General features: G+C 41.1%; 2 protein-coding genes across 9 annotated transcripts; both read left to right on the forward strand.

Moving 5' to 3' along the window:
- The first annotated feature begins 3,434 nt into the window (after positions 1-3,434).
- tent2 (terminal nucleotidyltransferase 2) lies at positions 3,435-13,321 on the forward strand. 7 transcript variants are annotated; one of them, XM_055011160.1, is made up of 15 exons: positions 3,544-3,700; positions 3,842-3,996; positions 4,930-5,037; positions 5,174-5,429; positions 5,531-5,734; positions 5,831-5,909; positions 6,236-6,302; positions 6,395-6,471; positions 7,081-7,209; positions 7,307-7,350; positions 7,670-7,806; positions 9,520-9,611; positions 9,721-9,800; positions 9,918-10,021; positions 13,185-13,321. In XM_055011160.1, exons 2-14 carry the CDS (start codon positions 3,878-3,880, stop codon positions 10,002-10,004), a joined length of 1,479 nt encoding a protein of 492 aa, XP_054867135.1. In that variant the 5' UTR covers positions 3,544-3,700; positions 3,842-3,877; the 3' UTR covers positions 10,005-10,021; positions 13,185-13,321. The 7 variants fall into 7 exon arrangements, with proteins under 7 accessions (XP_054867134.1, XP_054867135.1, XP_054867137.1 ...); XM_055011162.1 differs by lacking the exon at positions 13,185-13,321 and having other exon boundaries at positions 5,174-5,294; positions 5,376-5,429; positions 9,918-11,090; XM_055011159.1 differs by lacking the exons at positions 3,544-3,700; positions 13,185-13,321 and adding an exon at positions 3,435-3,512 and having other exon boundaries at positions 9,918-11,090.
- Positions 13,322-13,332: 11 nt separating this feature from the next.
- Positions 13,333-27,132, forward strand: cmya5 (cardiomyopathy associated 5). Of its 2 annotated transcripts, XM_023289884.3 has the most exons (14): positions 13,333-13,469; positions 14,370-15,006; positions 15,130-18,324; positions 22,085-22,180; positions 22,325-22,543; positions 22,648-22,670; positions 23,640-23,764; positions 23,859-23,993; positions 24,242-24,388; positions 24,936-25,083; positions 25,352-25,485; positions 25,600-25,717; positions 25,804-25,980; positions 26,067-27,132. In XM_023289884.3, exons 1-14 carry the CDS (start codon positions 13,354-13,356, stop codon positions 26,317-26,319), a joined length of 5,523 nt encoding a protein of 1,840 aa, XP_023145652.2. In that variant the 5' UTR covers positions 13,333-13,353; the 3' UTR covers positions 26,320-27,132. The 2 variants fall into 2 exon arrangements, 1 of the variants encoding a protein (XP_023145652.2); XR_002747264.3 differs by lacking the exons at positions 22,648-22,670; positions 25,352-25,485; positions 25,600-25,717; positions 25,804-25,980; positions 26,067-27,132 and having other exon boundaries at positions 24,936-25,077.
- The last annotated feature ends 13 nt before the right edge of the window (positions 27,133-27,145 follow it).

Here is a 27,145-nt window from a genome sequence, read left to right on the forward strand (position 1 = left end):
ATGTTTTTCTTGTCGGTACTCTGTTCATGTCAGTGTGATGGAATTGTATGTTATCCTTATGCATATTTCATGTGGAGGCTTGTCTCTCGTCCAGTCTTTTTTGCACCAGGTGTCCAGTTTGACCCCGGGGCCTCAGAGTCCACAGGAGGCCTGATCTTGTCTCTTGAGGAAATGAACAAATAATTCTGTGGAGGCCATAGCGGGCCTCACAAATACATAAAGCTTGCTCTATAAGTTAGACAGGACCCAAAGAGGTTGATCCCACCTCATTTCCCTCTGCTGGGAGAAAACAAACCTCCTTTGAGGATAAAATAGGATTTTATACCTTTGGCTCTTGTCTTTGCAAGGCATGAGTCCTGTATGCATATGTATGGTTTGTTGCCATAAATACCTTAGATGGGCACTTTGTGAGTTTATTTTTTGAAGAATTTCCAGAAGAATTTGCAGACTTGAGAAAATACCTATATAAAGTCAATATCTCCAAGAACAAGGATAGATAATTTAGGAAATAAAAATAGAATTTAAAGAATTAAAAGAATAGAATAAAATAAAATCAGTTTGAGTCTAATCAATTCAAATTCACATGAAAAGATTGAAATTCACATTTTTATTACAAAACAACAATGAAAAGTAAATTAAAGGAGAAATGATTTAAATTCAGCTTCTAATAGTGCATATTTTGCCCATAGTCTGGCAAAGTATGACATTAAACCAAATCTGAATTTCAAAAACAAGCAATTTTGAATCATCAAAAGTGAATGTAGATAGTTGAATTTTTATTGAGGATCAAATACAGTTTTTTAGCAAATGAATTCAGTTTCGAAGTAATACATTCAGTTTCAACTTGATTAGAATTAATTTTCAGTTTAATAGATTCAGATTTTAAGGTTCAAATTCAATCAAGTTAAGCAATTTAAATTCAATGAAAATGAACTGTTCCCATTCAGTTTATAGTGGCACGTGTTTCTGGTCAAAGTATGCAACTGTATGACAGTAAACTGAATCTGAATTTCAAGAAATTAATTTGAATTGGGAAACATAAATGTAACGTCAGGCATATGGGTTCTGTAAAGCGTCTTGAGACAATTTGACTGTAATTGATGCTATATAAATAAAACTGAATTGAATTGAAAATTGAATGACAGGAGAACTTTCAGTGAGGATCAAATTTCAATTTCAGACCAACTGAATTCCATTTTAAAAGATTACTTCCAGTCAGAGTTAAGCGGAATTCATTTTCAATCTAATAAATTCAGATGTTTTTTAACAGTTCAGTCTTTCAGCTGAACAGTAGGCCTAGTCTGCAGTGAAGGTGTAACCAGATAATGTGACAGCTGTCATGGTGATTTTACTGAGCTTATCTGATTCCCAGCAAACATTCAAATTAAACTGATTTGGATACACAGTGGCCTGTTGTGTCACACAACAAATTAAGGAGTATACACAGGGAGTCACATAGATCTGCATTTATTTTTTAAATTTCACCTCTTGGGCTCTTTCCATTCGATCTGCACCCAGACACCCAGATCAATCTAAGGCGACTGACTGCTAGAAATAACAAAACTTCCTTCAGCTAAATGAAGACAAGGCTAAAATAATTCTGTCTGGCAATAAAGAAAGAAGGCATTCTGTACTTTTCTTAAGTGCAGGGCAATAAAAACTGCCAACTAACCCAACAATCTTGTTATCATTGGTGAGGATGAAAATTTCAGCCCCCACATCAGAGTTGTGAATAAAGGAAGTCATCAGTAAGTTGTTCTGGCATCTTAAAATCCTAGCCAGACTGAGAAACTTTGAGTTCACACAAAATTTTGTAAAACTCATTCATGCTTTTATTATTTGTACAGTGTAATACGCTCCTTACTGGCGTCGCTGATAAAACCATTATACAACTCCAACTCATTCAAGAGCACATTACTCTGAACCTTAGATCCTGCGCTGACTTCCTGTTAAATATAATATTGAATTGAAGAGCCTTTTTATTGTCTACAAGTCTCTGAGTGGTCCAAGCCTAAAATATACATGTTTGCTGTGTACAACCCTGGAAAGTGTCTCAGATCTGCTAATGAGACGTGGTGAGTTAGTGTTTAGTCATTTTGCTGCTGGAACCAGCTCACCCTTGGAGCTTCAAGTTGCCCAAAGTAAACTGAAGACAGTTATTTTATCTATTGCTTTTGATTAACTAGCTTTATTTTACAAATGACATTATTTTAAAACTTTTTTGACTGTTGTAGTGAGTCATTTTGGATCAGTCAGTTCTAATCATTCTGTATAATTAGTGTATACTTTTGTTTAAAAACAAGAAGTATTCAATTAATGCAAACAAAGCAACACTGTTTAAACAAAAGGAGGAAGTGAGGGCAGAGGACGGTACTCATACAAAAGTCATTAATATAACAAATAGAAGACTTCTGCCAGAAGTTTTAAAGCTCCAAAATAAATCTGCTTTTACATAGCCTACACCATTAAAAGGAAAGTACAAAAGGGATTAGCAACACTATCAAGCCTCTAACACTTTTAGCAGATAGAAAATGGCTTTAACCTAAAACAAAGTGCCTAAACTAGCCCAGTCTCCTGCCACAATTCAATTCAAACAATTCATAGCACAAAGATGGAGACATATGGGTGAGTTGCACAGTGCACACATCAGCTGCCACTAAATGGCAGCTTGACAGCATTTTTAAACCAGGTGGAGAGATGATTGTTGTGGCTGGACTGGGCATCATGTTGGATTCTGGTCCTATCAAATGAGCCAGAGGAGGAGGAACAGAGGATGCAGGTACTGATCGATGGAAGGGACATGGAAATGAAAGTATGTACAGATTATTTCAACACCAGTGGTGGGAGGAGAGGAGGGCAAACAACCCAGTCTGCACTGTATTTGATGCTTTTAATTTAATGATTTAATTCTAACCCGCTGTGTTTTGCATTTTTCCTTTATAATCAAGAGCTTGCATGACCTTGTTATTATCAGAATCAGGGAGAATAGTAAAGTATTGTGCCAGCTTACGTCATGCATGTGTAACTTCACCCACAGCTTTTAGTAGGTCAGAGGTGCCAGACCTTACTGGAGGCCAGCTGATGCTCAACTACAGAGTTCTTCTGGAACCAGTTTAGACAGAACCAGGGACTGGCTGAGAGTCTGGGGGGAGATTGTCGACAAAGACACTTTTGCAACTTAAGAATTCTCACTCTTTATTACCCAAGACACAGAAGAAGTGATTTGCTACCACGTTGTGCATGTTTTTGTTTTTGTTTTTTTTACAATTGCCTGTGAAGTCCTCTGAATAACGTTTGTGTGAAGTGGAGCAACACAACCAACTTGCTGGCTTCACTTTCCAGTATTATTGCTGCAGCACCTCGTTTGTTTTGTTTTGGGTAGACTTTCCCTTTAAAATGAGCGAGGACACGTCCCCTTTAAATCCAGTCCATTACGTCATGGTATCAATGCGGAAGTACGAATGCAGGAAAATTAACATCTTCAGTTTTGTTTACATGTGACATGTAATTTGGTAAGTCTTTCGTCTTGTATTGGTTACATTTTTGATTAAACGTGTTAACATTTAGTTACCATAGACGCTTCTCTCATTTTACTACACGGAGAACTGCCTTTGATTCCCACAGTTCAGTAAATGTTGTTTAAATTAGCTAGTTTAGCTTAAGCTAACAGCCGTTAGCTCGCTCCACTGCCCGATCACCGGTAAGTTTCGGTTTCAACAATAACCGTCTGTGAAAATCCCGTTTCCTTTAAATAGGAGATGGCAGCAGTGTTGCTAGTTTCTCTCACACTGGGACCTTCATCTGCTCTGATGCCGTTTTTTGTTGTTATTCCGGACATCAGAGAAGTTAATGCTGGAGCTCCGTGAAGACCCGCAGCATGTACCCCCGCAGCGCTGCACCGAGGGGGCGGCCAGCCTACAGTAACGGCCTGTACCCACCTCCCCCTGTGACCAGATGTTACGATTATAACCACCAAAGCCTCGGAGGTGTCAACAGGTGAGTCTGAACTGGGACCAGAGTGAAGTGGTGTAGACAGGTGCAGTGTTAGTGAAGTTAGTGAACTGTACGATGAAGTAGATTGACTGACGTCGGGTTTAAGACAGTAATTATTTTACATCAAGGTATTTTGTGTAGAACTGCAGTTGAATGATTAACTCTGATAATTATATTTGTCACATTTCATAGTAATCTGAATATCCTTAGACTTTGTTGGTTAGACTAAAGTAAGCTATTGAAGATGTCAACTTGGTCTGCAGGTGCACCTCCAGAAATGTTTCATAGGAGTGGCACATCAAAACCACAAGTATGAATTCTATTCAGCTGTTGTAGCGTAGAGGCCCATTGAAAACCATGAAAATATTTCCTCTTTTATAATTAGTGACCACTGTAGTATTGTCAAAATAGTTCAGGAAAAGATGCTGCAGAGTATCTGAGGGATAAAAGTTTACCTGTAGGCAAAACATCCAGAGTTCATTTATGATTTCAATGTGTACTTTTACACTATGATGTGTTTATGAACTTCACACACAGCTGGCTGCTGCTATATGTATAGCTGTTACAGTCATCTATCGCTGCTTCCACTTGTACTCAGACACTGTAGTTGCATTCATTTAAATTTGGACATCAGCACTATAGCCTTTCCACAGACACACACAGTGTAAACAGAAAGAAGCTGGTCAAGGTGAAAAGAACTGGCTCCAAATAGAGATAAGTGCCAGTAACTTTTATGACCTTGATGTTTTCTAAAACTGCTGATCAGCCGCTGAACAATAAATATCAAATGTCTTCATGTCTCTGTATACGTTCTAGCACCAGAATGAAAGAAAACGTTCAGACACTGTAAACTTGACAAGTTTTCACTTTGAAATGGGTGCATGCTGGATGTTTTTGTGTTCTGTACCTTAATATGTGCCTATGTGTTTTTGTAAGTTTTCATGTCCCTGAACTTCAGAGGTTGCCTCCATATGAATGGAATCCCCCACGATCCACATCTAATGTCCCCCCTCCTCACACACCGACTATGACCAATGGGCGCAAGTACATCATTTAACATTTATTTATGAATAATCTCTGTCTCATTCTTATGTTTCTTTAAGCTGATTTTCAGTTAATGAGCATTTGCCTTTACCATGTTTTCACATTAGTTGCTTTCTTATCTTTCGGCTTTTTCTAGGAGGCAGAACATTGAGTACAGCCCTCATATGGTGAAGCGCCAACGCCTTGACTCCGTCTCCCACCCATTATTAGGCTCTCCTGTGATTCAGGCCCCTTCTCCCCCTCGTCATCTGGAGCAAGTGAGGGCAGAGTCCTCAAGATCCTCCATCACTAGTTATGAACGCTCTTATTCCAGTCCACATTTTGATATCCATCCTCAGGGGCCTGCTGTGCCAGAAAGCTTTAACAGCCTGCAGGCCTACGCCAAGGACAAGGTGTGTTCTAAAGGTTTTAACCTGCCGCTGATACAAAGTCAGAGCGTGTTTCTGTGCAGATGGTTTGGTTTTGTCACTGTTGCATGTGTTTGTGCCCTCAGCTGAGTCATCAAATGGTGGAGCTGTTTGAAGCATGCCAACAGCAGTCTTCAGATTTGGAGCGCAAAGAGAGGTGCCGAGCTCGACTGCAACGAGACATACAGGACATCTATGCAGTGGCACGGCTTTACCTGACTGGATCTTCTATGAATGGATTGGGTTGCCGAAGCAGTGATGCTGATCTGTGTCTGGTCATCAAGGGAACTGTAAGTATCTCCGACTCCGTGCTGTAAATGTCTTCCAATGTGCATGTGTGAAATGTACAATCATAGACACCCACATCCTCTTGAACATCTGCCCAGTTTCCTGTTTTCTTGTTTCAGAAAAGACCTGATCCTATTTTTGTCCTCTCTCACCTCCAAAGGGCTTTCAGATCCCTCTGTGAGTAATAAAAACTAATTAACAAATATCAAGTTGTGTATCTATTAACTTTTTGCAGTTTTCAGAAATAGCTCTAAGTGTGTCTCACTTGGTATTGTCTAACTTGCTCACCTCTTACTTATAGTAGCATCAGTACATATAACAAACTTGTTTTGTTTAACAAAAGTAAAACATACCTGCATAATTTGTGGGCTTTTTTTAGTGGGTTTTTGTTCCTCAGAGTTGATGCCACTAGGTGGAGCTGTTTGCTCATTGGAAAACGGGTTACAGGTTTACACAAAATGAAAAAAAACTGAAAATCTCATGATGTTTGTTTTAATTTCTAGCATATGTTGAGAGGACTCAGCTGATCAGAGCCAAAGTGCCGATCCTCAGGTTCAGAGAGAGAGGCAGGTAAGAGCAAACCAGTTGTTGATCAAATTAATGAATGATCAAATACGAAATATGTTGTATATGTTCATGACTATAAATTCTACATTCTTCAGTGATCTGGAGTTTGATCTGAACATCAACAACACAGTGGGCATCAGGAACACATTCCTTCTGAGGAGTTACGCCTATGGTGGGTAATAACTTGACTTTTGTGGCAGCAAATTTTCAGACTTCTTCTGTCTGATTTTAAAGCTAGAGTATGCAGGATCATTAAACCCGCAAGAGTAAGGTAGATTTTGAGAGCATGAAAAAAAACCACTAAAATGCTCACTGTCTCAGTACAGCTGGAGCACTAATGCACGGAAGAATGCTAGTGAGGAGCAGAGTGTGGCACATGCAACTGTTACCCTACAAAACAAACCAGATAATTATCTAACAGGAAAAAAGCAAACATGACATATGTTTTCAGGCCCTTCGACTCCTCCCATACTGACATTGACCTGGTTTGACTTTTTCCAAACCAACAACGTGCAGCGTACATAGACAGGCATGTAGACCCTCCACGTGACCGTCTTTTTACAGGCCTGAAACTGCCACAGAAGCAGATTTTTTGTTTTGTTTTTTTATTGTCTGAACTTAATTGCTGTAAAAATGTGAGGAGTCATTCAACAAATAAGACACTTTATACCTTGCATACTCGAGCTTTAGTCAGCTGTAACTGTCTGTACATTGTGCGTTTTCGTCTAACTGTAAGCTGTGCAGTGGCTCCTTGTTTTGACTTTTGTGTTTTCTCTCTCAGCTGATCTCAGGATAAGACCCATGATCCTTGTCATCAAGAAGTGGGCACGGCACAATCAAATCAATGACGCCAGCAAAGGAACATTAAGCAGCTACACACTGGTGCTGATGGTCCTGCACTACCTTCAGAGTCAGTACTATCGCACGTGCAGAAGAGTTCCTTCTCAGTCACATTTGTACTTTTTAACTTATGGTGAATCTCATCTTGTATGTGTTGCTTTTTGCAGCTCTTAAAGACCCTGTCCTCCCTTCTCTACAAAGGGACTACCCAGTAAGTGTCTTCATTGTTTTTTAAGTCATTTAAATCGTGTTGATTAACAGTTCAGCTGTTTTTTGACCTTCTCATCCGGAGCAAATGCGATAAGTGCTGCTAGTAAATTTAAATGATAGGTAAACAGATAAAAAAAAATAATAATAATGATAAAAATGACATTCTAGAGACAAGGCTTTTATATGCATTTGATATTGCTGCTGTAACCCTCCACCTGAGATTATTTTTCACATTATTCACATTTTAACAGACCGTAAACCTTTTCAAACATCTGTAAGTGTCACTCAGGTTTGAGTCCTGTGTCTTGACTTTTTCTTAGGAGTGTTTCAATCCCTTCGTGGACATCGACATGGTTCCAGAGGGTCCCAAACGTGTCCCTCCTTATGTCTCCAGAAACCAGTCCTCCCTAGGAGAGCTGCTTGTGGGCTTTCTCAGATACTATGCCACAGAGTTCAGGTATCTCCCAATGTCATCACATTATTGAGTCTAGTGTTGCAGATGCATTCATGATTCATTTTCTTGCTCCCATTCCTTATCTCTTGCTCCTCTTGCCAACTTCTTCTCCCTCCCCAGTCCTCCATCTCTCTTCTCCTTCCTCTGTCCTGCATCCGCCTTTCTGGTTTCATATTTCTGGCTGAGGGGCAGGAGCAGGTGGGACCTTTGGCCTTACACAGCATTAACATGACATACCGCAATCCCCGTGTTTGCAGGATGTGTGTTACTGTGACACGCCGTAGTTGAAAAGCTGTACTACAACTCTGCACAGACATGCACTGGCTTTTGCATTACAGTATCAAACACTCCAAACACATCACACATGTGGGGTGTATTTTGTTCTTTTCTTTCTTTTTTTTGCCTTAGATGTGTAAATTGCCATAGCAACACATTATTGCTACTGATAAAAGCAAGTGTTTACTATGAGGAGCACATGTTTCCAACCAACTTAGCAAAAATGTCTTTAGATCTTTTAATTTAATGCATTTGAGGAAGCTCCAGCATTCAAAACTTTAGACTCAAAAGACAGACAGTTGGCAAATAAAGCTGTAGTGAGAAATTTTCATGGTGCATTAAGAATAAGAGTGCAAACCTGTTGCTCCTTGCCACTTGACAAGCATGTTACTTAGACTAAAATAAAAGTGCTACAAGTGTCTGTTTTAAAGATTCAAGATTCAAGAACTTTATTGTCATATACACACCAGAAACACAGTGGTTACCCTGAGTGATGAAATTCTTACTTTGTGAACTCCCTTCACACAACTGAAATAACAAATAAAAATGAGATGAGATAAAAATTTAATAATAAAATCATAAAAATAGAATAAAATGAAATAAGATTTAAAAAAAACAATGGTTCCAAATAACAGTGCAAAACTGTTGCTGCTTGCCACTTAACCACTTGACACTTAAATTGCGCTAACAGGCTAAAATCCGGTCTGTGCAATATTATTATAGCAATATGTACGGTTGACGGGCATTTCATCAATTGCAATAAGAAAATAGTTTGATAGATAATGAAGTCTCCAACGCTCTCGCCATTACCTGCTGTGAGGTATTCTCTGCAGTGTGCTCGTCTGCATTTGGTTCTTTTGGCGCCTTGATCTGCTCTTATGGACCTCTTTGGTGGAGGCTTTGGACGGTGGAGACTGGTTTAACAGTCACAGCTGATGGACTTTATTTTGGGGTGCATATGGAGAGCTGTGTGGGGATCTCTGTCCAGTGATGCCTGGTCCATTCAGCAGATCAGCAGTTTCACTCTGGTCACTCTCTGCACCTGTCTAGGTTTTATTAATCTTTATTTCTCTATTTAATACCTACCAGGTTAGGATCGTTGTCCTTGTTAATTTTTGTACGGATGTTGAGAGTGGTTAAATTCAAAGCCTATTTTCCCCTAGTGTTTGTCATAAATAGGTCATTAGACATGAGTATTAATTGTTATTGACTGAAATAAAATATATTTTTTGGATGAATTCTTCAGTTATATCGCCTAGTCCTGACTAAAATCAACTGATGCCTACATAGGAGTTTCTTGTCAAGTGAGGTTTGTATGTTACCGGCTTTAATGTGTGAAGGTCCAGTTATGATGCTTGACAACTTTGGTCATTGTCTTTTACTTTCAGTCTAATAATTGCTAGTTAATCACATTACTGTTACCTTTTCCTGTGATTGCAGATGGGATAAACAGGTGATTTCTGTTCGAGAGGCCAGAGCTTTGCCCAAGACCAATTCTCATGAGTGGACAAACAAATACATATGCGTGGAAGGTAAACATTTCCATACGTATCTTTCCATGGCCACCACCACCTGACATCAGCTGGAATGTCAGTGTGAGAAATGTGCACAATAATGCAACAGTGATCCCTTGTGTTTCAGAACCGTTTGAAAGAAATAACGTTGCCAGGGCAGTCCATGAGAAGATGAAGTTCGATGCTATTAAAGCTGAGTTTGCTGAGGTACATTACAATCCCGACAACTGTGCTCCCTTCATATTTTTCTCCTTTTACAAGCTGCCATGGGCCACACATGAGTTATTCATAACCCTGTTTCTTCTCATTTCTCTGTATCTGCAGTCATATCGGATACTAAAGGACAGAAAGGACCTGAACTCGATCCTCCCAGTCAGAGCCGTAATTAATAAGGAGTCATCCAGGAGATAAGGGATTCCTCTAATTAGGTGAGCTGACTGGCGTCTTCTACCTCAAGACAGGTTTGCCCCCAGAAACAATGCAAGACTTTAGGGACGAGCTGAGAGAGAAGCCCTGCTGCCTCGGCACCTCACAGCCAGGAAAGCACTGGAACTGAATGCTCTGGCTGCTTCGGTATTGATCACAATCTGTGTTTCCTGTGACAGTGCTTTTGAAAATGTTACACTCACTGTCAAACGCTTTGCTGCCTTTGTCAAATCTGTGTAACTGATAATATTCCAGTAGCCAAGAACGGAGAAGTACTGCACTGAAAGCGGATATTAGTGATCAGTGTTATTAGAGATGCTTATTACTGCTCCATGGCCCTCTTTCCCAGTCCACACAGGATTGCTGGAAGAAGTATATCTGTAAAATAGGAGATGACACATTGATGTGTGAAGCTACTTTAAATGGGAGCAACAATATTTAGGTTCCAAAGTCTGCCACGGTTATCTCCTCTGATCCTGGTTTAAGTTGCATCCTCGTTGTTGGAGCCATTCTGCTCAGATGACAGTTTATCTCTGCCACATGTATGTGCAGTAGACCAACATCAAAGCCTTTTTTCTATTTTTATAGGTCAGTAGTCACAGTATTGTGGGTTTAAACACTACAAACGCTTTTTTCTACCGCCGCATTAAAGGACCTCTCATTTTTCATTATCACTGTCTTTAAGTTCATCTGAAATCAGAGTTTGTTATTAAGTGATATTTAGGTTAGCGCCATAATTAAACTGACTGAGGAGGTCACTAGAGGGCTGCCAAGAAGCCAGACCCTGGCTATTCGTATTCCTTTATTATTGCTCCTGATGTGCTGTAATCTGTCTCAGTGACTGATGTCAGGGCATCAGTGCTGTTTTAGTCATATACGTGATTTATTTGGACAAAAACCGATGTTATTCATTTACTTTTCAGTTCACTTCATATGTGAGTTCAAAGAGTTTAAACTTTTGAGTGTGTCTGTTTTTTTGTCTTTGGTTCATGTTTTTCCTCTGCTTTTTTGCATATATTTTGTGCAGTACTGGCTAAATGTTTATTTAAAAAATAAATCTCTAAAGATGTATGATGGTTTTCACTTTTGTATTTTTCAGCTTCATGTCAAGTCCACTGAAATCTTGGCTATATAGAAGTGCTCTACAGTATATAGACATGCTAAAATTATAATAAATTCTAGTTTCTATTTTTTGCAGCTGTCAGTCATATTCACATGAATTGACATATTTGATAGAGCCTTCTCCACTGTGAAATTTGGTGGCATCTTTATTGTATGTTCTAAGGTATTTCTTAAGCAAAATTATGTAACCATCCAGTGCTGGGGTATGAGACTCAGCAATAACCACTTGCTAAGCTATCGCTTAATATTACAGCACCTAAAAAAAGATATTCACTCCCCTTGGGAGTTTTTCACTTTTACTTCTTTTTAAGTTTGAATCATTGACAATTTAATATGGCTTTGTTTGACAAAACTTAGCTTTAAAACGACTGTTATAGTGAAAAGACCAATTAATTAGAAATATAAACTGTTCGCTGTCTTTAGAGTTATTCACCTGATTCAACAAGTGCAATCAGTTGATTCTAGAAGTCACTGTAAAATGGAGACCATCTGAATGCAGTAAATGTGCTTTAAGTGAAGTGAAACTCCAAACAACTCTGTAAAAATGTCATTGAAAAGCATCAGTTGGAATGAATACCGGAACATTTCCAAGTCACTGAATATCCCTTACAGTTAAATCAGCAACCAAGAAATGAAAGAAATACGGCACGTGCTTAAACAGGGGCAGGCCATCCTAAAACTGAGTGACTATGCAACAGAGAGAGTAGTGAGAGAGGCCACTAAAACACCTATGACTCCACTGAAGGAGCTACAAGCTTCAGGAGCTGAGATGGAAGAGACAATTAATGCCCAGCTTTATGGAAGAGTGGCAAAGAAAAACTCAGATGAAATCTTAACTAGAGTTCACCATCAGACTGCATGCTTTAGCATGTGAGAAATTCCAAAGTCAACTAGAAGAAGATTTTTTGGTGTAATGAGACCAAAATTGATCTGTTCTGTCATCAGACTAGACACTATGTTTGACGGACACTAAAACTGCACATCATCAGAAATACTCCATCCACACAGTGAAGCATGGTGGTGGCAGCATCATGATGTAGGGATGCTTCCTGACCAGAAACAGCTGAAAGGCTTGTAACGGTTGAAGGTAAAATGAATGCAGCAGAGTATAAATACATCCTGGAGGACAATGTCATGCGGTCTGCAAGAGAACTCTGACTTGAGAGAAGATTTATTTTCAACACGGTGAATATTTCAACAAAGTGAAAGTTCTGGAGTGACCGAATAAAAGCCCAGACCTCATTCCAATGAAGAATAAAAAAACGAATCAAATTGCAGTGTTTAGATGTAGATTGACACACACAGGCTCAATGCTGTAATTGTGGCCAAAGGGTCATCTACTAAATCTTGACTTGAATGGGGTGGATTCTTGTGCAATCGCTTAGTTTTTACACTTCAGACATTGCAGATGTTGTCCATATAGGCACAAATACCATCACATAGATCTGGCAAGTGAGTTGTTATTCTGTTTCCTCAAGGTAATGCTGTTTCACCACCGGGATTCTTCACGTCATTCATTGCAAGATTCATAGGCCTTGAAAAAAAAGTCAGAACTCAGGATGACGTCTGGATATTTGCCTCTTTTGTTCAAGTGTCTTCTGCAGCATCTCTGGCAGCCAGTGTGCAAACTGGTTTTTGTATTGTGGTTCGCCTTATTACAGCTAGTTTATGACCTGTGCATAGTGCCAGCCCTACTGGGGGGTGGATAACTTACAAGGTGTGTGTGTGTGTGTGTGTGTGTGTGTGTCTCTCTTTAGTGCTGCCAGCAGTGGTGGGGACGGGGGTACTGTTTCAGCTCATGATCTATATTTAACTTAGCAAAGGGGATTTTGAACTTAAAGTCACATTGCCTCAGTCAGCTGTTAGCCACAGACATGCACCAAGATGCAGCATAATAACAATCTTTTTCATAAAACTTTAAAAATCTAAATTCTTCTCACAGTTTGGTGTTAGTGTGTTTAACTCAATAGGCAGTAAAAACTTCCCTATCTCACCACTTTGCCCCTGTCTGTCTTCACTCCCCTCTGTTCGTTCCCCACTCAGTCTATTTCAGTCCCTCGCTGAGTCAGATGGACAGCTCCCAACTTAGAATGACACAAACAGGCAGACCAACTCCCAATTCAGAGTGGCTGAAAACATCAAGAGGACTCTAAAACACACGAAAAAACAACATTGGGAAGTAAAAAGAGAAGATCTGGAGGAAATTACCAAGATGGAGGAATGTGAGAGTCTCGACACGGAGATGACAGAGCTGCAGGAGTTTCAGTGTGAAACTTCAGATGCCATCAGCCAGGACGATGAAGACGAAGTGGAAGAGCTACAGAACAGGTGCTCTTTTCACAAGCTGAATAACTTCAATTATGGCTGACTATCTTTGTGTAAAGTGGTTTCTTTTCTGTTGGGAGATGCACCATTTTTAATGTTGTGGGCTTCTTAACACAAATATAATTTGCTTTAATGAGGTAAAAGCAGGCCGTGTGTGATCTCTGAAGAGTGTGAATGGACAGGTATATTCAAGTTTCACAAAGCAATCCTCCATCAGCCTCATTTAATCTCCATTAATCTCAGCTGTTCTTCAGTTTATACAAGGAAGTGCCAGTGTGGCACTGCAGGCAGCTCTGTTCTAACACCTGACATTATTCACAAACCCATATTTTACATCTCATTTATCATACTTTCAACTGAGTCTTCCAGTTATTCCCATCATGTCATAAATAGTAGAAGACACTGATATGTTGGATGCATCTGAGAAGACCAGGCATCTCTTTTCTAATATTACATGAATGACGCTTTGGGACGTCACCTTGCTGTAACCCTGCAGGAGCTGAGATGTATTCATAGACGGAAGGACAGCTCAGAGTGCATTTAGTCATTATTTTTTTCAGATCATCACTCACATTTGTAGCCTGACACCACACACCTGGTCTAATGCTGGAGATCCACACCTCTCAAGAAGACATCTTGTGAAAAGATTAACCGGTGTTATTGTGTTTTCAGCATAGATTTGCTACGTTGCCTCTGTGGTGCAAAATGTGAATGTGGATCCGTGCTGCTCAAATATGTTTTGATTTGATTCATTGGTTTGTTCTCTGATTATATTTCCGTGAGCTGTGCCAAAAGGATCTCCTCTTGCAGTCAGACTGTTTAGTCATGTCGTTTTCCTTCATATGAACGACACAAACAGCCTGCTCTCCTTCCTCTAACTCCGTCCATTCCTCTCTCCTTCAGTCTGCGAGAAGTTGTCCAGGACCAGTCGGTGAAGCCCAAACTCCAGTGCCTGATGGTGGATCCATCGTTCTCAATGGTAACAGTCCAGAGTGAGGACAGTGGTATTGTTTGGGAGACGGCCTCTAGCCGCTGCTCTACTCCCTGGGCCTCCGAGACCAGCTCCACCTCTGAAGCTTACAGCATGGAGGGCTCTGGAACAGCAGGAAAGATCACCATTGTCTTTGACGAGGAGAAAATAGTCCGCAGGAGGACAAGGTCTGGAGGACGTAGCAGCAGGCTGGGGGACAGGCTGAGCCGACCTGGAAGTTCAAGATCGGCTTCAGTTCTGGGAGTGGAGAGACCAGAGATGGCTGAGGTTTCTCTTCCCAACGTCAAGCAGGAGAAAACTAAAACGGAACCAGACTTGGAGGAAATAAAAAGCAAAGATCAGCAGCTGTTTAGTTTGATTTCAGAGGGTTATGAGATTCTCAACATAAGAGTTCCCTCCAAACTTCCCACCGTGGATGAAGAGGAGAGTACCGAGCTGCAGGACAATTTGTCTTATCTGGACCAGACTCCAAAGATCAGGTCCCGAAACCACAATGGCTGGACACAGCAACAGAATCACATCCTGCAGGTGGAGGAGGAGACACAAGAGGTATTTATCTGATTGATTTGACAAATCTCATTATCACGATAACTTTTTTTAATCTTAATTTTGCAGATTAAAATATTGTCATGTCCTCTTTGAATTGATTTGCTGATTGCAATCTCTCCACAGTCCTCGAAGCAAGATTCTTCTCAACCACCGGCAGCCACAGAGCCCAGCCCTACTGAAAAAGAGAGCACCAGTGACATAGACTATTTTGAGAAGTTCACTCTTTTGGATGAGGTGGTTCCTGGAGAACAAGCACCAGAGCCACAGGAGGAGGCAGAACAGACTGCAGCGAAACCACAAGCAGAGGAGCAAAAACCTGCTAAGGAGGCAGCAACAGACAGCCCCTCTGCATCCGAAGACTCTTTCGTATTTGTTACAGATGTGGAGATAGTTGGAGAACATCTGGATGAGGTCTTCTATGGAGAGGGAGCTCCCCCTGAGCGCAAGGAGGAAGACGAGGGGGAGGGAGGGAGGACGAGAACAAGACGAGAGAGCAAGAGATCAACCATGGAGAGTGGTTCAGTGTTGTTTGGGACTGAAGAGACCATTCTCACTCCCATCTATATCTCCCCTGGACCACCTAAGATCATTGACCCCATCCTGCTGGAGGAGCCCACTGCCATGTCCTTCATGTACTCAGACCTTTACGAGGATGCTATGGGTGAGAGGAGGAGGAGCGATGAGGAATATTCTGAACCAGAGAGCGTGACATCTGAGAAGTCTTACAGGAGACGTATGTCAGATTCAGAGGAGGCTGACGGGTACCTGGAGAAGTTCATTTTAAAAGATGAAACTCCCACAGTGGATGTTCAAGCAGAGACAATGGAGGATAAAGGTGAAGGGAGGATGATGTGGCCACAGAGTAAATTTGATATGACAGGATGTCTAGTAAGAGTAGCTGAAGAAGATGACAAGGAAAAGACAGAAGCACAGGAACCGAAGACTCAGGAGGCAGAGGAACCAAAGATCCAGGAGGTCTGTGTTGGAGATCAGTGCGAAGGTCTACACTCAGAAGTGTTTGAAGAGAAAAGGGAAATCATTGCAGAAACAGACAAAGACAAGGAAGACATACAGCTCTCCATGGTGGCTGATGAAGTTGCAAAAGATCCAATTCAGGAATCTACACCAATGCAGGAACAGATGGAGGCTCAACAAGTGAGAGATGACGTGAAAATGGAGCAGACGGAGCCTTCTGAGCTTAGCACAGAAAAAACACTTTCTGGAACTCACCAGGTGGACAGTAAAGTAGAGGAAACAGAGGAAAAAATAAGTAAACAAAGTGGTATTGAAACTGAACGGCCATTTGAGACACAAAAAGTGACAGAGAAAATGGCTGAAGTGCTCGTAGTGACAACAGACAAGACGGCAGGGACAGAACCTGTGAGCAGTGAGGAGCCTCCAGTAGTCACTAAACCTGAAATACAACCAGAAACCACTGAACAGAGTTTGTCTGAGGAGGCAGTGACTGACACCAAGATGGTGGCTGCTGATGAGGAACCAATAGAAGAAGCCAAAACTGAAGTTGAAGTGAAAGAACCTGAGACAGCGAGGCAGGAAATGCTCTCCCCAGCCGAACCCTCCAGTGAAATAGAGACATCGGCTGAAATATCACCATGTGAGGGACCTGAAGCAGAAGAAGTTGCTCCTGAAGATGTTGCACCTGTCGAGGTGATCACTGACTGTGACTGTGGAGTGCACACCGTGGTGGAGGTGACTGAAAAAGCAGTAAATGAAAAAGAGATTCAAACTCAAGTTCAGATCGATCTTCAGGAAGCCACAATCATTCAGACAACTGCTGTTTCAACAGCAGCCCCTGAAGAAGAAAAAGAATCTGAATCTCTTCCAGAGGAACCAACTGCTGAGAACAAGTTGACTAAACGTGTATCTGAGGCCGCTGGTCAGCAGTTCGAGGTTAAAACAGAGATTTCTGGTGAAGTAACTGAACCTGTGATGCCAGAAGAAGTCAAGACAGATTTAGATATGAAACATGATGAAATCCTTGAAGCTGAACAGCAGCACCGAGAGATGACTGACTGTGGATCAGAAACAACAATAACAGAAACCAAATCTAAAACTCCTGGTCAGGACAAGGTGAATGTAGGTGATGAGTTAATCCTCCTCGTCCCCAAAGGACAAGCTGTTGAGATGGACATAGAGATCAGTAAATGGTCGGAGGAGATTACAGAAGACACAGCAGCTCTGCCTGAACCCGAGAGTACATGTGAACTTCAAGCACCACTGGAAGAAAAAAAGATAGAACCTGAAATGGAAACTGAACCAGAAGCTGTTGTAACTGAAAAAGAATTACCCCAAAATGATTTGGACACAGAGTACTCACCATCTGCACCTGTGGAGGAGGCTGACACAGACAAGCAAATGGTGGAGGACCTAGAGGAAGACAAAGTTGTCTTTTCTCCGCTGAGGAGCTTTAGTCCTCTGGAGGATTTATCTGGTCTGCATGGAGAGGACATAGAGATGAGTAAATGGTCGGAGAAGATTACAGAAGACATAGCAGCTCTCCCTGAACCCGAGAGTACATGTGAACTTCGAGCACCACTGGAAGAAACAAAGATAGAACCTGAAATGGAAAGCGAACCAGAAACCATTGTAATAGAAGAATTACCCCAAAATGTTTTGGACAGAGAATACTCAATACCTGCACCTGTGGAGGAGGCTGACACAGAGGAGCAGAGGGTGGAGAGGGACCTAGAGGAAGACAAAGTCGTCTTTTCTTCACTGAGGAGTTTTACTCCCCTGGAGGATTTATCTGGGCTGCATGGAGAGGACATACAGTCAGAGGAAGCAGATTTGGAACAAAAGCCTGAGATGCACAAGATGGAAGATGAACCAGAAACAAGCATTATTGAAGAGGATGTAGTTCCATATGTTGAAAAGCACAGTGAGGATCTAGAGCAAAAGATGGAGCAGGATGAGGCAGCTCCAGAGGCTTCAGAGGTGCCTGTGGATGAGCTGGAATATGAAATAATATCTGAGCAGGAATCAAAAGAGATACCAGAACCTGAAACATTGAGAGAGCTAATACCTGAATCTGATAAAAAGCAAGAAGACCAGAAGATGGAGATGGAGTTCGAGGAGGACAAGAAGGAAGATCTTTTCTCAGAGGAAGAGCTAATCGAGGCCGACTATGAAATAATCGACGCAGATGAGGAGAATCAGGCCCGACTGGCTGCTGAGCTGCAGGGGATGGACTGGTTCTGTGTCACATGTGGATGTCTGCTGTCAGAGGAGGACTGTGAGGCTGGAGAGCATTGCAGCCATGAGGTGATGGCTGTGGACAAAGTCTATGAGGAAATCAAGGTAATGTTCTATGGATGCACATATGTGTGTAAGTATGCTTTTGTTTTAGGGTGTATAAAGTATATTGGGAGTTTCTTTTTAAATTATTTTAAAGAGTCCCTCACTTTCCACAGGAAGATCAGTTTACTTGGTGAGAGAAGTAGGACTGTAGTTTTTAATGACTCTGACGTGAGCTTTCTAAAGTCTAAAAAATAACCTTGATCTTGTCGGCAGTGAGTCTTAACAGGAAGCCAGCTGCATTAGGAACAGAAGGTATATGGAGTTTAAAGATGTGGGCTGTCAGGAAACGTCTCTGTCCTTTGTACATCCTCCAACTTAATGAAGCTGCAATAAGAAATGATGATGAATTGAATGGCTGCATAGCGGAACACAACCGCTTAAAGGAGGAGGTTAAATCATGATCCCTCAGATCTCTTTGTTCGTTTCCTCTGTGGCTCCAGAAATTTCACAGTGTCTCCCAGATGTTTGATCATTTGAGCGAACTGCTGCTGAAACAACGGTCCTCATGAACGACGACACAATGCATCCAAATCACAGCTCATCATCATACACCTCACCAGCTTTATTACTACACACGTTTATGATGGCCGCACATTTTACTGGCATTAATTTGGGTCATCGTGCAATGAAGTGGTCCTAAATTAGTCAGCTATAGCTTTCCATTCATGCTGGCAGATTGGAGGCTGTCAGGCAGCTGGCAGGCAGCAGCACATTGAATTGTTATGATGCAATGCTCCGCTTTGATCGGTGGAAAGGTCCAGTGTGACATCATCAAGCAGAGAATGATATGTGATCTGTTCACACACACACACTGTTCTCACTCGCTGTCCCTCTGGGTCGCCACAGGGTCACACATCTGCTTTTTCACAATTAGAAAAACAACGTTAATATTATAGCACCTTCTAATACTCTCAAAAATCATTCAGTTTTGTTTCCTGCAGTTCACCAAAAACCATTCTTCCATGTTTTTAACCTTCATTAGTGCAATGAGAGGACACTTTGCTACAAGACACCTCATTCATGAGAGAGGGACAATATTCAGGTCTCAGACAATATGAGTGAAGTGAAATATTTCAAGGCACATTTGAGAAAGAATCACATTACATTATCTGGCATCCAAATCAAAGAAAAGATGACACAAACTGAGACGGATCGAATGTAGTTTCCAGATGATATTTGAACCAGGTCCTGTGTGGGTGTGATGTTGTATTTATGGGAAACAATGACAGCTGGACTGTAAATAAGATGAAAGCTAGAGTGCCACTCTGACTTCAGCACAAAGAAGTGCTGGAAACTCAGATATTCCACAGAAGGGACAACTGGTCTTGACAAGTTCACCAAAACAACTTAGAAAAATGGTTTCCTGTCTAGTTCTCCAAGCTAGAATGTACAATGCACTCTCTCACCTCCTCACGCATAAGGACAGTTTCACAAAGACATTTTAGATTGGTTGTGTTAGAAGTGTATAATAGTTGCTCCTACATCATGAAAAAACCCTTCTAAATCATGACAATTTTATTTAAGTGTATGAGTCAGAAATTAAAATACATAAGTAGATTCAACTCACTCCACTTATTTGTTAATAGTAACAACTTTGACATTGTAATATCATAAAATATACTCTAAGATATTGATATAATCAATATTGTCACCTGTGTATGACATTAATTTTTCAGGTAGAGCTGAACAGGCCTAAATAAATAATGTTTCATTAGTCATATTGAATATTTATATTAATGAGTAGTCTATTGTAAAGTCCCCAATGGGCGAGCTGGGGAAGTTTGAGGTTTGTGTTAGATAAGTGCTCTGTAATAGTTGCAGATCACTGTCTATCGAGGTGCAGCATTTGCTCCAGTATTTGAACCATATTACAAGATCAAAGTTTCTCAGTGTAAATTTTGCAAAGTTTTCACATAAAATGTGAATTGAATGGAAATGATACATAGAGAGAAATGGCACTACATAAATTGAATTGAATTGAATTGAATTGAATTGAATTGAATTGAATACTGTTGGGGACAATGCAATTGGTACTGGTACGAACATGTCCTATATTCTGTGTAACTAGTTGTGTCATGCATTACGTAGACTTTAACTAATTCATTTTATTGTGTCGTAGCATTTAAATTTAGTTGCTATTTATTCAAAACATGGTGTGGTCAAATCTACCCAAATTGAGTACAAATTGTTGAATCACTAGGTAGATGCAATAGGTTTGATTTTATGTAGATTAGTCTCATGGAAGTTCAACTGTTTCACATAAATAAAGACAACTTACTTTAAGCCTAAAAAGTTGCTTAATCAGAACTAAAACTTCTGTTTCCATGGTAACACTGGCACAAATTGACAATAAGGGCTCATAATTTGTGGTTTCCTGATAATATTGTGGAGCCAGCAATGACATGGAAAAGAATTTGTCAACACCACAGTAACTACAATTTGGCAGTGGCTGCAATTTGTTTCTCAATCAGATTTTTTTTTTTGTTGTTGTTGTGCTGTTACATTCTTTACAGGATTGTCCCAGTGAAATATCCTTCTACCTGGTAAATACCTCAAAGGCACAAGTATTTTTCTGCTGGAGTGAAGAGAACCGAGCAGCTCAGTGTGGTTGTTCACCCAGACATGTTTTTTAGTTTGAAAGAAGTCTTCATTTACTTACAGATGGACTTAAACATCTTCCTGAAGTCCTACTAATGGAGAGATCTGGGAGTCTGTCTTTGTGAAATTGGCTCAGAGATGTGTTCAAGTCTGCTCATGCATTCTTAGTCTCACACTCAAACACGAACACACCTGTTCTGACTCTTAGCAGAGAGACGGTCGGCCGCAGATGGGCCGAGCAGGGAGCTATCAATGACTACAGCATGACCTAGTTAAATGTGAGCAGCCCGTGTTCGGGTGTTGACAGGGGATTGCCACTCTTCTGCTTCCGGGAATATCTTCACTGATGGGTGTCCTTAAAGCTGCAGTAGGCGACATTTTTACCTAAAGATGAACCCGCCTTATCAATCAGTGTTCATAGATACCTTTATTTAATCACAGAAAAGTAAGAAGACTTAGAAGTGATGATGATATTTTGGATAGATTTGTGTATTTAAAAAGACAGTGCTGTTCCCAACCATCTCATAAAAGATGATCCTGAAACTATTACCTGTGATAAATCTGAAAACTACAACAATACACAGCATCAAGGGGCTGGAGGAAATGAGAAGCAACATGCAGGTACATGACATTTGCATATTCACGCAAAGATAAGAATGTTGCAATCTGCATTTCAATGATAACTGGTGGGAGAGAATAATAAAACCTTTGAAGTAGGTAAAGAGCTCAATTCAGAGAACAGAATTAGAATGCTAAATTGACTGTAGACTAAATGAGCTGTAGAAGTTGAGGGAATGTTGGAAAAGGTTTCTGCTTTGTTATTTTGACCAGTCATGAAGAAGAGAGAAGGAAAAAATGAAGGAAGAATGCATTCTTGTGAGATAATATACAAGCCTTTAAGAAAATAAAGCACTGGATTGGATGCAGCAGGACAGAAAACCTCCACTGCATTATGTTCTGTCAGTTAGTTAAAAATGTCAGTGCTTTATGTGAGTTAGCATTGTTAGACAACTGTACTGTATGTATCTGTGAGATTACATTTGGTGCAGCTTTAACATCATACCTACAAAACTGAAATGATGATCTGTTGGTTAATTGCAGCTGTATATTGTTGTTGGTGGTTGTAGAATTGATAGTCTACTTGCAACTGCTTGTGTAACAGGAGAAGCTGAGTGGCTGGATCTCAGAGCTTCAGGAGAGATCAGAGAACATCGAGGACTTGGTGTCTGAGCTGGAGCTGGCCTACAACTCTGTAGAGGTAAAGCTTTATTCTTTAGTCCTCACTTGTAACGCTGTCAGCACATAATGGAGCTTGACATTTTAGTGGGACATCACTTTACTTTACTTTAGAAATGCTGTGAACTCTAATCTCTCTCTTGGCTGTCACTTTCCTCTCGCTCAGGACCAGTGTGTGGAGAGCGAGGCAGCGATGCAGGCACAGAATGAGGAGATGATGGCTCTGGTGATGGAGCAGTACAACAACATGTCCGTCAGCATGGAGGAGGAGAAGAAGACCAAGTTGGAACAGCTCTACGACCAGATCGTCTCCTTCCAGGAGAGCATCGACTCCGCCAAGGCTACTCTGGAGACCACGGCCAGAGAGGCTGAGACTGATGCACGGGTGAGTCCTGAAGCTTATTGATCACAGGTTCTCGGCCAGTGATTGGTGATCAGGGTTTGTGTCAAATTTCTGATAAATCCTTCTTCAATCTGCTCTTCCACTAGTCACCTGAAGACATTCATGAAAGGTAACATGTTTGCAGTGAAAGCAGTGCTAGCTAGTGTGGTTTTGTAACACTGAGCTACATAATTACATACACTACCAATCAAAAGTTTGGACTCACCTTCTCATTCGATGGTTTTTATTTAATTATTTTATACACTGGAGATTAATACTGAATGCATCAAAACTATAAAAGAATACATACTTAATTATGTTGTAGACAAAACAGCGTTAATCTTTAATATTAATCTACAATATAGAAAATAATACAAATAAATTAAAAGCACTGAACGAGAAGGTGTGTCCAAACTTTTGACTGGTAGTGTACATGATGGTGATAACCAGTGCAGCATGCTGCTTGACCTGCAGAATGACACTTGGCCGCAATATAAAAAACACCTTCCTAATACTGTGTAGATCTTCCTTGTGCCACTAAAACAGCTCTGACCTTTGGAAGCATGGACACAGAACCTCTGAGGGTGTCCTGTTGTATCTGGCACCAGGATGTTGGTCCTTTGGGTCCTGTGGGTTGCAGGTTGGGGCCTCCATGGATAAGGCTTGTCCTGCTGCATCTCATACATGTTTGATGGAATTCAAATTTGGGTAGCTTGGAGGCAGAGTCAACCACTTGGGCTCTTTGTCGTGTTCCTCGAGCCATCCCTGAGACGTTTTTGCTGTGTGGCAGGGGGAGTGCTGTTGCCATGGGGGGGTGTGTTCTTGGTCTGAAACAAAGCTTTGATAGGTGGTTTGTGTCAAAGTAACATGCATATGAATGCCAGGACCAGAGTTTTCCCGGCAGTGTGACAAAATGTCTTCTTCTATTTGTGGTTTTAGTGCCGTGGTAAATCGCTGTATAGTCTATAGAGTGTACCGTGTATGAATATTAAACTGTAAGGGTAGATTTCCTTGAACATTCTACTTACCAAGCAAAAAGGGGTTTTGTCACTGATTTGTGGTTGTGGCCAGAAGCTAAGTGTTGTGGTTGTATGGTCAGACTCAAAGCAGCTCTGGATGCAGCCTTGTCACTGGAGCTGGGTCCCAAAGGACTGCTGGTGTTCGAGGACTACGCCAAGGCCAATACTTCCAGCTCGAACCTCGCACAGCGCAAAGGAATCCCAGGTAGGTGCTATGAACATACATAAGTTTGGATATATATCTACTCGACATCTTGTGCATGTGGCGTATGCAAATCCTGCTGGTGTGTTTGCCCCAGTGCCTCAGAGACCCACCCTGCAGGCCCAGGAGCCAGGATCAGCCGCCAGCACCAGTGTCACTGTTTACTGGAAAGTCAACCCTGGAGATATCATAGACTGCTTCCAGGTCTACTGCATGGAGGATCCACAAGGAGGTGAATACTTTCCGAGATGCTGTTGGAACTGAAACATGGCTGCAAAAGCTCTGTTTTTATTATCAGACTTTAGTTCTGGACCATGATAAAAGAGTAATAACGATCAACTGAAAACTGCAATATGCATTCAGCAGTCAGTTTATCACACGTCTTCAATGGGCATATCGTCTTCCAGTGGATGCAGCTTTAGATTTTGTTTCAAGTGTTTCATGTGAGGTGCTGCATATCTAAATCGCTGCTGTCAACAGCTGTGTCAGAGGAGTACCGCGTGACAGTGAAGGAGAGTTACTGCGTCCTGGAGGAACTGGAGCCTGACAAGATGTACAAGGTGTGGGTGATGGCTGTCAACTATACAGGCTGCTCTCTGCCCAGCGAGAGACTCATCTTCAGAACCGGTCAGTCCACACACCGGAGCGAAAGTTGCAACAGCACAGCAAAACTGAAATTTGTATTTCTCTCGTCATGCTGTCATGAGTTTAGGCCTGGGATATTTTTTGGCTCAAAATGTCTACGCTCAACAGTAAGCGTGATCAGTCCATGTATAGTAAAGGCAATGAGTCTGTTGCCTTATCTGACAGAAATCTATGAATTTTGCTACCATTTAATGAACAAAAATTTGTGTTACGCTTGAGAAAATGAAACCATAATTAACAAAACCGGTAAACAAATGTAATTGTTATTTTTATTCTCAGTTATTTTCATTATGTTGCTGACTAAATCCTCTCAAAATGGTCCTCTGTGCAGAAAAAAACTGGGTTAGATAAATTAGAATAGTCAGAGTTAAATGGTGAGTTCTGGTCTGTTACATTATGACAACAACAACAACAACAACAACAACTATGTTTCTCTGGACAGCAGTTTGACTGTCTGGAGCTGACTCAAGAAGCAGTGAGCAATTGCACGTCAAAGATGCCTTCCAGACTATTGCTGTGTTTCTTGCAGCTCCATCAGTGCCAGTGATTGACACAGAGCGCTGCACCATCATGTGGAATTCAGCCACACTGAGATGGAGCTCAGCGAAACAGACGGCCGGACAGAGTTACACTTTGGAGTACTGTCGCCAGTACGAACTGGAGGGAGAAGGTCTCAGGTGGGTGTTTGACTCAAGCAGACTGGGAATGAAAGAAGTGTACATTGATTTAACGATGTCTGGTACCTCAGACACTGATCATAGCAGGTAGGCCAGTTTAAAACAAGCTGCTAATGAACTGTACAAATGATTTAAACATCTTCAAACAAACTGGATGAAAATCTACTGCAAAATATTTTACACACTGAGCCATTTTAGGATGTAAAATGTTTATGCACAAAGCTTCATTCCAGTAATTGATGGGTGTGGCTGTGTGACACACTTCTAGATCCATCTCAAGTATCACAGTCTGTGAACAGAAGGTTCTCCTGCAGCCCAATGAGAATTACCTGTTTTATATCAAAGCTGTGAATGAGGCCGGTGCCAGCGAACAGAGCGAGGCTGCTCTCATTTCCACCAAAGGTAAGAAACACACACTTCAACGATCTTTGTAGCTCCATGTGCAAGTACAAAACAGAATTCCTGCTTTCATGCTTTTGGTTTTTATGTTTTTCTCTCACTTGTTGCTGTTTTCAGGGACGAGGTTCCACCTGTTGAAAGCGTCGGCTCACCCGGCTCTGGAGCTGTCAGAGAACCGGACCACCGTGCACTACACCCAGGAGGCACACAAAACTACCATATCGTCAGACAAACAGTAAGTTTAACCCTCTCACCAGACACCTTCAGATCCTGGTAGATCACATTTTATGCAGTTTAAAACAGAGCTTGTGTGTCTTCTAGGTGTCCATCCATCCTGGGGGAGCTGCTACCAGCCCAAGGACTCTACTACTGGGAGACCATTGTGTCAGGAAGTGCTGCTTACAGGCTGGGGGTATCGTACAGCACAGCCAATACAAACAGCCCATTGGGGGAAAACAACCAGTCATGGAGTTTGCAGTGTATTCCCACACCATCAGGGTATGCATACAGAATTTCCCCCCATTTTCTAAAATACTAGCGCTCATTGTTTTAAAACTTCAGCTGTTTTTCTCTTTGCCTTCCAGTTGCAGGTATCAGTTACTCCACAATCACATCCGGTCCAGTGTGTTTGTGATCGAGATGCCTGAGCGAGTGGGCACACTTCTGGATTACCAGCTTGGCCAACTATCCTTCTACAATGCCCAGAACGGTCAGTTGTTGGGCACCTTCAGACAGCGCTTCACCCAGCCGTGCCACCCCGCTCTGGCCCTGGAGTTACCGGGGAGCCTGGAGGTCGACATGGTGCTGGAGGTGCCGGAGTTTACCAAGGACAGCTAGCTCTGCAGCATCCCTCACTCACTGGATAGTTTACAGTTCATGTTGGACATTTGTGGGTTTAAATGATCTTACTTTCTAATGATTAAAATGACCACTACTGCAGAATAAGACTAACAGCATGATTGGGTTTTAATTGTCTGAGCTGACCTCATTCATGGGTTTGTGTGTTTTTAGAAAAAGGAACTTTGTCAGTATACAACTAGGTTTTCTTCACATAAACACAAGTTAAATTTAACTCTATTTTTGGAAACAGAAATGGAAAAAATTCTTGTAAATATCAAAAGTAGTGAAGTAAAAATGAATGATGACTGTGTGAAATATAAGTGAACTGGAATTGAGTATACTGAAATATTTCATGGATGAGTTTCTTGGATTTTGTTTTGTCAAAGGAGAAGTGAAATGTCATGGATCATTTTGTAATTTTGACCATAAAATATGGCGATGTGACGGTTTTATACTGTTTTGTAAATGTTGTTTTTTTTTCTCCTTTTCTCCTGTTTCTTCAGACAGTTAGCAACGGTTTGAAAAACATATTGAAGTCAAACACTTGCTGTATGATTACTCACTTAATAAGTAATAATTCAAATCTTGTGAGTTCCTATCTTCAAAAATACTGTAGCACTTTTCCAGCTGTTTCATAATGTGAATAGGCCTGTTTTGTGTAAATAATATTTTTAAACAGATGTGATCCGTTTTCTGTTTTGTTATGTGCTACTGATGACAAATGCAGATCAGTTGTTTTTCTTTCCTTGTCTTGTAAACTGATTTTCTCGTCTGAGCTGAAAGAACATGATTATTTTTCTATTTGCACAACTGATGTGTTTGA

Source organism: Amphiprion ocellaris, chromosome 6, assembly GCF_022539595.1.
Source record: "Amphiprion ocellaris isolate individual 3 ecotype Okinawa chromosome 6, ASM2253959v1, whole genome shotgun sequence".
NCBI classification, from domain to species: Eukaryota; Metazoa; Chordata; class Actinopteri; family Pomacentridae; genus Amphiprion; species Amphiprion ocellaris.

What these genes read in the sequence shown, in the direction of transcription:
- tent2 (XM_055011159.1), top strand. Translation starts at nt 3,878, where the DNA reads ATGTACCCCCGCAGCGCTGCACCGAGGGGGCGGCCAGCCTACAGTAAC. An exon ending in AAGGGCTTTCAGATCCCTCT is followed by an intron (nt 5,910 to 6,235) that starts GTGAGTAATAAA and finishes TTTAATTTCTAG; the next exon opens with CATATGTTGAGAGGACTCAG. An exon ending in TACTATGCCACAGAGTTCAG is followed by an intron (nt 7,807 to 9,519) that starts GTATCTCCCAAT and finishes CTGTGATTGCAG; the next exon opens with ATGGGATAAACAGGTGATTT.
- cmya5 (XM_023289884.3), top strand. Translation starts at nt 13,354, where the DNA reads ATGGAGGAATGTGAGAGTCTCGACACGGAGATGACAGAGCTGCAGGAG. An exon ending in AGGCTGAGACTGATGCACGG is followed by an intron (nt 22,544 to 22,647) that starts GTGAGTCCTGAA and finishes CTCTTCCACTAG; the next exon opens with TCACCTGAAGACATTCATGA. An exon ending in CATGGAGGATCCACAAGGAG is followed by an intron (nt 23,994 to 24,241) that starts GTGAATACTTTC and finishes TGCTGTCAACAG; the next exon opens with CTGTGTCAGAGGAGTACCGC.